At 46.9% G+C, this 12,482-nt stretch overlaps 1 protein-coding gene across 5 annotated transcripts in view; it reads right to left on the bottom strand.

Moving 5' to 3' along the window:
• PHACTR2 (phosphatase and actin regulator 2) overlaps positions 1-12,482 on the bottom strand; it is a 142,574-nt gene that overhangs the window by 78,419 nt on the left and 51,673 nt on the right. Inside the window, exon 1 of one of the 5 annotated variants that reach the window (XM_075413897.1) lies at positions 4,792-4,953. The exons of the other annotated variants lie outside the window; for them this stretch is intronic. Within the exon in view, the coding sequence (XP_075270012.1) occupies positions 4,792-4,834 (43 nt within the window). The 5' untranslated portion in view covers positions 4,835-4,953. Of the gene's footprint in view, positions 1-4,791; positions 4,954-12,482 lie in introns of those variants that run through there. 5 annotated transcript variants of the gene reach the window in all.

The raw sequence follows: 12,482 nt of genomic DNA on the forward strand, positions 1-12,482 counted from the left end.
GGACTCTCACCAACAGCACAAATCAGAACCATGGTTTTGGGTGCTGAGACCTATGTTTTTACCAGTTGGTATCACATTTGGTATTTTAGCTCAAGATACACAAGAAGCAACTTTTTGAAAGAGCTCTTGCAGTTCCCATTACCAGCAGGCAAATTTGTGCCTACCCATTCTGTCTGAGAACACGGGCTTTTTATGCCTGCGACTAGGTATCTAAAATATCCACTCAATCAGTCCAAAGTCTGGGGAAAATTGCCTAATTATTATTAACCCAAATTCTGGAGCTGTCACAATTGCAGCCCCATCTGACAACACTGGTAGGATGAGGAAAGAGTTTCCCATGCTCAAAATCCACAAAAACTGAAAAACTTTGGATGTAAATTTAGCAGCAACTGAAAACACAGTTCCCTTTGCACTTGTAACTCTTCCATAATTTACAAAAGGATTCCCATTGCAGTATTAGAAGGGTTCAGCCTCAAAGCCCCCAATCATTTTAACCCTTGGAAAAAATAGGAAAGATGAGGCTCTCTGCCCCGAATCTCCTTTGTGGCTGTGGACTAATCATTTAGGGCTTCACATCAAATGGGACTTGACATCTCAGCTCAGTACCTCAGCTTTCCACTCTTTTAAAGTCCCCTGACAACTGAAATGACCAGCTAACAGGTGTCTTGTGAGTAGCTCACTGTGCCTGTAAAACCCTTGAGATGCCCTCCTGTAAAGTGCAACGATGACAAAGTTCTTCCACTTTTGAAAGGAAGAGAAGCTGGAGGAGAAAAATCAACTTCCATTTTTATTCTCCATGAAGAATTATTACTCTAAGGGCTTGTCTGCACATTAAGAGTCGTTGTGGACTGAGTCAGGATGAGAATTCAAGGCTACAGCTGAGTATCTCCATGTCCAGCTCCTCAGAACAGAAGTGCGTGCTCCAGAACACCACTCTCAGTAAGGCCCACAAGTAGCTACTACTGAAGAGCACTACCGGAACAACTTCTCTTCCTTGACAAGTCCTGAAATTGCTGTGCTGACAATCGATTAGTTTGTTTACCAACACCAAGAACTGCTGAAACAAATATTAGATTTCCATTTCATTTCAGGATTAAGATACGGCTGCGCAGTTAAGGCAATCACAATTCCTCAGCACAGACAGAGGTGAAGCTGCTGCTTCCTCGTCAACGAACAGGAATCCCATAAAGCCAAGAGAGATGAATAAGAGCAGTCTGAGAAACATGCTCACTTCTGACCTACGATAATCATTTTACCAAGTGCCAAGGTCAACAAACAACAAGATCCTACTGGTGAATGCTTTCATCTCACGGGGGGAGCTGGGTGGGAAATGGTTTTCCTGTGCTGTCAAAGTACATTTTCATGTCCTCGAAAAAACTTTGGGTCTGTAACAGGATGAAACATAAACCCGACAATTTGTGCTCTGTTTCTGTAAAACGTGCAAGGCGTGAGGAACCCCCACCCACCGCAGAGTTAACAGGTCCACGGATTACGTACTCGGCTCTGCAGATCAGTACAGGGACCTGACCCCAGGCTTCAGCTGGCCCCGCTGAGCACCCTGACCGTCGGGCAAGAGGTTCCCGAGACCTTCCCTTTGCAGCTCGTCCTTCCCCTCCACAGACCCTCTGCTGTGCTGCACAGGCTCCGCGCTGAACTGCCTGATCTCTTCCTAGGGACACTGGTACGTCTGATTTTACTGTAAGTTTCATTTTCTACAAGGCATCGCTACCCAAGAAAAACCAAAAAATCTTTTGCCACCTAACTAGGTCTGTTTTTAAGTGTTATCTTTCCAATACCCTGATCATGCTCCCACTTGAGGACCTTAGGCTGTTTCCCAGTACTGAGGCTGGTACTGAACTACCCAAGAACAAATCCAAAAAGAAAAAAAAAAAAGACTGAAAACACTGCACAGCTCTGCTCCCCTTTGATAAGCTGTAGATCAGAAAGCAGAAGTGATAGCCTTTTCACATGATGGCTGATAACCGCCCAAAGCACTGAACTCCAGCCAGTGAATGGGGAGACAGCACGTTAATCAAGCCCTGCCAGGCGTGGGAAAATCACAGAAGAGGAAGGAAGACGAACAAGGACAGTATGCACTCCTCCTTTTCCACACATCTACGCTGTCTATGCCATCTTCCCGAGCCCCTCTTGCTATCACTGTTTGTTCACGTTTGCTAACCACGGCAAATAACAAACAAGCTTTAGAAAAATCATTGAAACGACTGAAAAGTTGGAACCAAGGAGAAGGAGCAAAGGACTGCCTGGTGGGTGTCCACAGGCAGCCAAAACCTGCCTTGCTGCCCATCTACCGCTCACAGTTACAGGAGATGATTAAAGCCCTGAGCCGCCTGTCCGAAATATTTCAACACCCACTCACCCGCAGCTGATGGCAAACTCTAGCGAGAGAGCACTCCTACTAAAGTTCCAATGGGGCACGAAAATCCGATTCTTCCTCTCTTTATAGGCACTTTAACCCACCCGGTATGACCCTACATCTGTCCAGTCGAGCAGGTCTTCGAGTTTTACTGTTAGGCCTCAGTCTTGCACTTAATCCAATGGGAAAGTGCCACCAGGACCTCAGTCTGTTTAAGTACTTCAGTATATATCTCCCTTTCCAAGAGTAAAATCTTTCATTTAAAGTAAATCTTAAAAAAAAAAATGCAGGACATTGACTGGGGTTCATACCGAGTATTGTATTACGCATACATTTTACCTCTTCTAACGCTCTGTGACTTTCAACTCTTTTATTTCACTTCTCTACATCAAACCACGTTTGCCATACCAGCCCACCCGAAGGCCCCATGGTGCTTTCCCAGTGGTTCCCTCCCTGGCATCCGGCCGACAGCCCCTCCGAACCCAGCCGGGGCACGGCAGGGCTCCGAGGGCAGCACCTGAGCCCTCGCAGGCTGCCGTGGCTGGGGAAAGACAGGGAGCGAACCGGCAAGCGACTTCTCACAGCTGCTTTTGTGTGGCTCACTGGGGATCTGAATGCACCATTGATTCCCTAGCACTAAAACAGATTTGTAGCCCCTGCGTGTGCAAGACAGGGATCCCCTTCAACTCTAATCTCTAGCAGCTGTCAAAGACTCAAATGGCTCGTAGCTGGCTGGCACGCCAAAGCCAACGAAGATTTTAGGACTACTTGCCTATGGGGCAACCCATCTGAAGCGGAACCGATGGAGGTCGTTCTCCCGCCCTGATCAGAAGTGGATGGGGCCTCTCAAACTTCACAGCGTATGGAGCACTCAGACCATGCCTGCACAGCGGGCTAGAGCAAACAAAAGACTGCACCCTCACGAATCCACGCCACCCAGAAACCCACTCGCCCCCGTGGTTTCTTGTTGAGGACACACTCTCCCAACATTTTCAGCAGGGCTGAAAGCGTCGTGGGATTGCTCTCCTGTGAAACCTCCCGAAGGCACCACCAGCGTCTCATCACAAGCGCAGTGCTCTTAAAACGGTGATAACTAGAATTCACTTGGCAACGTTGAGTTAACACCACCATAACTTACACCTTCAGATAACTGTCCCTTCTTCCTCCTGATTGAAAATCTTGGTTTCAGTTAGGAAAGTATTCAAGTGTGACTTTTTTTCTCTTAGCTAAAACTAGCAACCCAGCCCAATCGTTGTCCGTTAGCGTTCTGCCAAGGAAACACAGGCAGCAGAGCTATCGTTAGTGAAGGCACAGGCCCCCTCCCAGGGACAACACCCTCACAACAGACTTTCGCACAGCAGAGTTCGGACACGTTTTTGTACTGGAAGTTTAACAAAAGCTTTTAACCCGTCCAGGTTTCCTTACATCCGCTTCCTGATGCCTGCCTTCATACAACACGAACGTGCTGGCTGCTGGGTGACACCTTCAACAGGATGGTGAAATTTATTGGAAACGGTCAGATTTCTCTTTCATGCAACGTTTGGCAGAAGAAATCATCCAAGATTTTGACTGTGACGGTACGACTTCCCAGTTGTACCACTGGCAACGTAATAGAGCTTTTCTGAAAATGTACGTGTTACTACTGAAACTATTCCTTGAGACACCCGTGAAGAAAAAACAAAGGGGAAAAAGAAACTTTGTTGCACTGTTTCCTGTTTGACAAAACATTCCCGCATGAACAGCAACAAGCAAATTCAGAATAAAGTTCTGCCTTCAGAATTAAAGTCTGCAGCAGGATTTGTTTGCGTTTTTTAATGGATGCAAAGGAAACAGGCGCTGAGGAAGAACATGCGCGCAGTGACGTTTTCACAGGAAACTTCGGACCTTGCCGGAGTTAACTGAGGTTCTACATCCTATTCTTGTGGGAAGAGACCCGCTCTGTTTTGCGGTAGCTAAAAGGCACCGGGCTATCCTACATTCCCGACCACTTCCTACTATCTTCAAAAAGTTAATTTGCAAACAGCGAGGGCTGCTTTATTGGGGGGGGGGGGGGTAGTTCCACTCACACGCTATTTATTTATTTTCAATACTCTGCTTACACATAAAATGTCCCGGAGCCAAAAGCAACCACATGGGCGGGTTACCAGCCGGGCGAGCTGCCAGCGCTCCTTTCCTTCGCCCCCCCCCCCCCCCCCCCCCCCCAACTTCGTACTTACTGATTTATTAAAGGAGAAGAAAGGAGCCCCTCGACCCCCCGACTGCCGAGCCGGGCAGGGCAGCGCGGGCAGCGTCCGAGCCCCCATGGCCGCCCCCCTGCCATCCCCGCCGCGGCCCCGGGCTGCCCCCGGCCCCGCTCCCCGCCGCCGCCCCGGGCCCTCCCCGCGCCCCGGCCCCGCCGTCCCGCCGCCGGTACTCACCGCCGGCCGGCTCGGGCAGCGTGGAGACCGAGGTCTGGCCCATGGCTGGTCCGGGAGGCGCTCACGCCGCCCGCCGGGCGCGCAGCCTCCGCCGCGGTTGTCTCCGGGGGGCCATCTCCCTCCTCGGCGGCGGGGCCGCGCTCCCCGCCGCGCCGCCCGACGGCTGCCGGGGGGCGGCCGCTCCCGAGGCGGCGGCGGCGGCGGGCCGGCGGCTGCCTGTCATCCCGCCGCCCCGAGCGGGCCCGCGGCCCCGCCGCCGCGCCCCCCGCTCCCGCCCCGGGCCGGGTCGGGCCGCCGCGCCCCCGCCCCGCCCGGCCGCGCCGCTCCGCGCCCGGAGCCCTGCTCCCGCGCTGGGGCTCCGCGGGGCTCCTGAAAGCCGCTGAAAAAGGGGAGGAAACCCGCCCTGAATTAGACGGGGGCTGGGGAAGACGGCGCTGAACCGGAGAGCCTGCCCGGGCTGCTGGCGGCCCAAGCCCCCTCGAAGCCCAAAACGTTGCTCCCGAGGTGGAATTATTTGCCCCCCTTCTCCGGAGGTACGGGGAGAACGTGTGGCGGCCGCCGGGAGCGACCCCCTGCCCTGCTCCGAGGTCCTTCTCTGCTGGGAGCAGCTCTGGGGGCTCCGCTGCCGTCAGCAGTGGAAGGGGACAGCAGGGCAGGGCAGCTCGCGGGGTGTCGCGCGCCCTTGCTTTGCGGTGACAGGGGGCTGAAGAAGTGCCCAAGCCTTGCCCCTCTCTCTCAGGCATGGAATTGAAGACAGGACCACTTTTCGTTTGGAGAGGTGGAAGAAGATAGTCTGAGGCAACAGCATCCAGACAGCGCTCTGCCGAAACCAGTGACGAGAAGGGACATTATCAATTGGACAAATTAATGGGGAAGATGGGGAGAAATGGGAAGTGATCGTGCCCCTGTGCTTGGCACTGGTGAGGCCCCACCTCGAGCACTGTGTTCAGTTTTGGGCCCTTCACTACAAGAAGGACATTGAGGTGCTGGAGAGTGTCCAGAGAAGGGCAACATGGCTGGTGAGGGGTCTAGAGAGCAAGTCCTATGAGGAGCAGCTGAGGGAGCTGGGGCTGTTTAGTCTGGAGAAGAGGAGGCTGAGGGGGGACCTTACTGCTCTCTACAACTACCTGAAAGGAGGTTGTAGTGAGGCAGGTGTTGGTCTTTTCTCCCAGGTAACTAGCGATAGGATGAGAGGCAATGGCCTCAAGTTGTGTCATGGGAGGTTCAGATTGGATATTAGGAAAAATTTCTGTACTGAAAGAGTTGTCAGACGTTGGCACAGGCTGCCCAGGGAAGTGGTGGAGTCCCCATTCCCGGAGGTGTTCAAAAAACGTGTAGATGTGGCACTTCAGGATATGGTTTAGCAGCCATGGTGGTTTTGGGTCGATGGTTGGACTTGATGATCTTAGAGGTCTTTTCCAACCTTAATGATTCTGTGATTCTAAATAGAGATTGTGCATAGCACAAGGGCAAAAGGAACAAAGGTTTATTTTGTTTTCCTTAATGCATAACCGCAGTGATACACGCTTAATGCTGGAGCAAACAGGTAACTGCTACCAGTGACGAAAAAAAACCAACAAACCCCAAGCCCCTCAACCTCCTAACACCTGTTACTGTGCAGTGTCACATGCAGGGAGATCCATATGCATCACAGGAGGACACTCAGGGCTCATCTAAAGAACATGCTAAAGAACATCTATTGGCAAGCCATGTGGTGGAATAACTACGTTTTCAAGTGGCCTGGAAGTCCTAGAGGGGTTGGCTGAGGAGATCGCTGACCTGCTGATCTCTGTATGTGTTGGGACTGTGGTGACGATTCAGGAGACGGAGAATTGTGTTGGTGGGGGCCCGTACTCAGGGAGCAAGAGGAGTACCACAGGCAGCCGCAGCCTGTTCAGCCTGGCGTCAGGTACAGGCAGAAGAGGTGTGGTCATCAGCTAATACAGGGTGAATAGAGAAGAATACAACTAATGCTAGTCTTCGTGCTTTTTATAGAAAATAGATCGTGGTAAACAGGTCTTTTATTTCCTCGTTTTACATGATTACACATTAAATTGCCAGAGGTAAGTGCAGGAGTGTAATAGACTTCCACTAGGTTCTTGATTTAGTAAGAGAGGAAGAAAGTGAGGAAAAGACAAAATTAGTAAAGCACAAACAGATGAACAACTGAATGCAAAGCAGGTCAATTGTCCAAGTAGCACTAGCATTTAATGAGGGCATTTCTGTTGGGGAGCTGTGAGAAGCAATCTAGAGAAGTATTACTTCAAACAGCTGTAAAAGACGAAATAAATCACCACCGGCAGCGATTTTGGACAGAGTAAGTTTTACCAGAGTGAGAATGAGGACGAAGGCACCTAACGGTGCCTTTGCGAGGAGGGAACAGCATTGCAGCACTCCTGGACGTGCAGACACTGAAGGCCAGGCTCTTTGCCTGACACCTCCAAGCCCAGACCCTGTACAAAGCATGGAGTAGAAGATGAGTGAGTGGGGCGAGTACAGAGGCACCAGGCTGAACTGTGCAGCGGGAGCTAAGGGGAAGGTATGGCCTAACAGTCCCTTCTTCAACCCGAGGAAAGGCTTTCGGGAGGGCAGCTCTTTGAACAGTTGACTCCTGTCATTTCTCAGGAGAGTTTTTTGCATCGATTCCCTTATTTATTTTTCTTACATTGAAAAGTGGTTTTTAAAAGGTTTGTTTTCAGAAACTGGAGTTATCTCTTTGGAGTCACTCGTAAACAGGAACATAAAAGTGTTCCCGTCTGCCTCCACTGAATCTCATTAATTGTATCAAAGGAATTTGTGTTCCCCTGCTACGTAAAACCCCAGTTTACAATGCAAAAGTATATATCACCTGTCTGCAACGATTCCTGTGAAGTAACAATCTCCTCAAGGTCGATCTGTAAGCTGATAAAATGGGTATAGTTGTCACATCCTCTAGTGTAGCTGAATTGCCAAATTTTTTTGTTTTAGTTGTTGTGTTTGTTTGGGGTTTTTTCTTTAGAAGTCGGCTGATGGTGGTGACTTTCTTTTGTACGTATTCTCTGCAGCCACCTCATTTTTAAGGGTCCCGTCTTCATACCTCAGCGATGCTTAGTGGTATGTTGCAGAACTAACCAGTATGGTTATTGCTTTAGAAAGCAGGGGATGGCAGTTCTAGTAGGGAAGATAAATGTCAATTTATAGCACTAACAGATTACAGGCATCATGTTGTCTAGAAGAAGAAAAAGAAGCTTCTGCTTATAAAAGTTTGCCCAAAAAAGCAACTTGTAAACAGGAAATAATTTACTTGCACTAGCAAATTCAAAGGTCTTACTAAGGGGACTTCTGTTCATGATGGACAAGATACTGGAATCATCCAATACTATCTTCATAGATTCTTTATTCAGCTTTTGTAAAATGGGCAAAAATAAATACTTTCTCTTGATCCTCAACATGGAATACTAGTTGAATACATACAATAGTACTGGTCCATACGACAGTTATGTCTCTTTCTGCTTTGTTTCCTGCCTAAAGATACAAAGGGCCAATGTGTACATCTCACACTACTCACAGTCATTAACGATCATCAAATTAGAAAAAAAATAGTACTTTTCTGCTTAGATCCTGCTTTTTAAGCCATTTGATTTAAGAATTCAGCTTATGACTCACTTGTTTGATAACAACTGGTTCTCACAGAGATTAGAGACTGCAGTTATGTAGATCAAATACATTTTTATTGGGTATACAGATGACTTTATCTATGATGTGTTTGGATGTGTATCCCACTTTGCCTTTGAACAACTAATAGGATGAGACACAAATGGACTGCCCAGCATTTTGTAGTTATTATAGTCTTCTGGGGTTTCTGGGAATCCACATCTACTAGCAAGGCAAAAATGGCCTGGGAAGGTAACAGTAATATCAGGATTAAAATTTCCACGATCGTTTTAGCCATGGCTAATCTTGTACTGAAGGAAACACTCCAACAAGATGCTAAATCATGACTATGACTATGTCTTCTATCAGGTGGGGAAGCTGAGGCTCAGCTGATGGGCAGAACAGGCGCCGGGTGTCTGACACAACATCAGCATCAATGGGGTTCCTGGACCCAAGGTCCCCGTTAGATTTCAGTGCCAATAGTAATACTGCGGTTATCTGATTGCCTCATGTTGTGTGCACGGTTCTTCCCTTCTTGTCCCAAGTTTTGATGTTGGGTACTGCAGTGAATACTGTTAGACAGATACTCTGCTCTCCCTCAAGTACTGAAATCTTCCATCAAAAGAGGAAGAATGGCTTCTTTATGAACTTCAGACGTGTTTTTAAAACAAGATTATTGCACTTGTATAAATGTCTAGCATGAGATGTCTTCATGGAAGAGAATGTAAAACTTCAAAATTGTTCCCAAGGGAGAATAAAATAATACACACAATATTCTATCATCTCACACATCAAACAGAAAATTCCCTCTCATCAATAAAGCTTCAAAGACAGCTGTGTTTCAGTGTTTACTATACTGGGATGACCGATGGCCTGCTATAGATAACCTACAACTTGTAGGATGCTGTTGCCCAGGCTTTAGAGTTCTGTAGGCTCACATAAAGTAAAGAGGCATTTTAGAAAGGTGAGTTTGTATTACTCTTCCTTCAGTCAGCAAGACTAATTCATGGCACTAAATATTACAGAGGCTATAGGAGGGGCTACCATAGGATTCATAATGCAGGACTGGCAAGCGTGTTCAACCTTGTAACATGCAAAAAAATATGACCCGTGTGCTTATCAAGATAAACCAAAAGGATGGCACTGAGTTCAGAACAGAAATGACCCAGACAGGTCATTCCTCATGTGGTCCTCCCATCCGTCCACATCCCCCGCTCAACTCCTATCGTTTGCAGAGCAGCTGGAAGATGAGCGGCACCATGGCCTGCAGGCTGCAGAGCTGTTCAATTCAATGAACGAAGCAAAGGATAGGACATGAGCAAACATAAGCAAGCAGCTAAGTCATTTTTTTAGTCATGGGTCACACTAAGGTTTGTATCAATGGCGTTGAATTTGTACCCGTAGAGAACTTGCAGTTACAACAGGGAAGAGTTTGGGGAGGGCACCAGCAAGATCTGTTTGTTTGCTGAAGACTAGAACATGACCTGTGGTTGAGCAAAAAGCTAATTCTGTTTCCCGGGAAACTGAATGCAATTCTTAAACAGGCAAGGTCAAAATAAAATCACAGGCCATATTAATTAATTATACTGGTGTTGTATTGGGAGTTTGGGCCATTTTCCTTTAATAACTGGGGACTTTTTAAATAACCCTAGATTAGGCTCTCATTTGGAAATATTTTAAAATATATTTATGTGTCCTTTTTTATTTTTAATGGCTTAACAATGCTATGGCCTTGCCAGCATCACCTCCCATTTCCAATGCACAAGTACAGCACAAAACAAAGGAATTTGAAATTTCTTTTAAAAAAGAGGCTGTTGTCTTTGCGAGTGATCATCACAAGTCTATGGCTTACCCCACCCCCCTCAAAAACCCCACTGCACATACTTTCTACACAGTGAAATAAAAGGCATCTATACAGAATAACTAACTGAGAGAAGCTTCTGTAGTTCAGACTCTCAATTTGGAAGCTAGGGTTCAAAGCCTTGAACAAGAGCAGTTAATATGCAAATGCTATTCTGATTAAAACAAACAGCAGACATTTCTCGGGTGAGATTTGCTTGTTCTGATTAAGACTGTGCTGGGAGACAGGTAGCAAGGCCCTTACCCATGGAAGACCTGAAGGGCTCAGAGTTGTTCAGTATTCAGGTGACCTCAACTCCTGTTTCAATGTCTGTTCTTATTTATCCTCACCAGCTCTCTGCCATCGCAGGCGGGAAAGGAGCACAGCTGGGCAAACCCACTCCTGGCCATTTGGCACAGGCAGGTTTGCTTCCTGCTCACACATTGTCTGCAAATAGGTTACACACTTGCAAGCTTGTTTGCCGTTCTAAATTATTCACCATAGCAGTTTGTAAGCAAATTTCGGACACTGTAAAGCAGGTAAACAATTCACGGCAACAGCAGGTCCATAATTTATTATCCAGGCTGTGGATAATAAGGCTGAGGAAACTTTCACAATAGCTGCATCAATATTATTTTAAATGGTTAGTAACGAATGCTTATAGATCTACTCATGTGGTTTTATCATCTGTTCTGTGACTTTTGTTGTACCCTTTAACTTCACATTACTCTTGTCTATATTAAGTAGCTGGTTGGAAAGTTGTTCTGGGAAAGACTTCTACAGACTTGAACATTGCAAGTATGTTGAAAAACCTCCATTTTCATTTTAATAACAGTTTGCAGTTTCTTGTGGTACTGTACGCACTGAACTTTTAAAGTAATTCACATAACGTGTGCAGTTCCTACAGGCTCCTTCTCCACTCTGGTTCAGTTCCACAATATCTTTCAAGAGTGTTTTCCTTCCCTAATGATCCTTAAAGGCAAATTCCAAAAGTTTATATCCCGCGGAGTTCTTTGACTTTTCTCCATCCCACGCTCATTGCTAATGTTTGTTTATTTCGCTTGCAAATATTGGAGTCGGTTCCCTTGCTTGCTTCAGCAAGCCTGGCCTACTCAGGAACCTTTCTTTTCTCACAGACCCAGAGCATTTCTATAGTTATTTGGGGTATTATCACTTTCACATCTGCTCCTTTAAAAGTTATCATCTGCCTAAAGACTTACGACATTAAGTAGCAGAAGTGGTGTAATCCAGGTTTTGGAGAACTTCTTGTGCAAGGTTGTGAAAGGTGAGCAAATGAAAGATTCAGACCCTGATTAATCAGACCCTTCTGACACTAACAGTGTTGGGCTTTTTTAATTTGAATTTACTGAATATCAATACACTGTAAGAAATGTGTGTTCTTCAGAGCAACAATCTTTTCTTCTGAGCAGAGCTAAGCACTGTGCAGTTAGTACTGGAAAAAGCTACCTTCTGTCTGTGTTTAAAGCACAAGGGGAACTGACATACTGGATCACATTGTGTCCCTAACCCTAGACCAGATGTTCCTGAAAAAGGCTGAAGAACCCTCCAGTAGATGGCATGAGGTATTACCCAAGGTCTGTAAGGTCCCTAATACTTTGTAATTTAAATGCTACAGTCCTGGTTCAAATGTTACACTTCAAATTTTCAAAAAACTCTTTTATATTTTTGTTATTGTTAACAATAAGAACTCTCAATGTTAACGTTGTTCATACGTGATCATTTCCTCTGTGCCTTCTACTGACTGCTTGATCCCAGCACCTCCTGTTTGCTGCATTTCGCTGTGCTGTGGCAGGGCTGTGACAGCACAGGACAGCATTTCCTTTCCAGGCAGAAAATAACCATCAGAAATTTTCCAATCAAGCATGTGTTTGTCACCAGATGTCAATTCTGTCCAGGGTTCCAGATTTATGATGAAAGGCAAAAAGGACTACATAAAAATTATAAATAGCATTCTGCCTGTCCTAGTTCAAGCCACTGGGGAAGAAGAAAGCGATGGCGTAAAAACGGCACGCCGGAGTGTAGAGTTCCTCAAGAGTCAGGTTTCTGCCAGGTTTTCAAAGGCTTTCGCCGCCACAAGTTTGTATCAGTAGTTACACTAAACAGAGCGGGCTGGCCCCTTCACTGATACAAGCTGGCATGTCCCCAGCAGAGAAAATGAAGTAGTGCAGCTAAGAGCAGCTGGAGGTTGGTTCTTACT

This window comes from Opisthocomus hoazin, chromosome 2 (genome assembly GCF_030867145.1).
Source record: "Opisthocomus hoazin isolate bOpiHoa1 chromosome 2, bOpiHoa1.hap1, whole genome shotgun sequence".
NCBI classification, from domain to species: Eukaryota; Metazoa; Chordata; class Aves; order Opisthocomiformes; family Opisthocomidae; genus Opisthocomus; species Opisthocomus hoazin.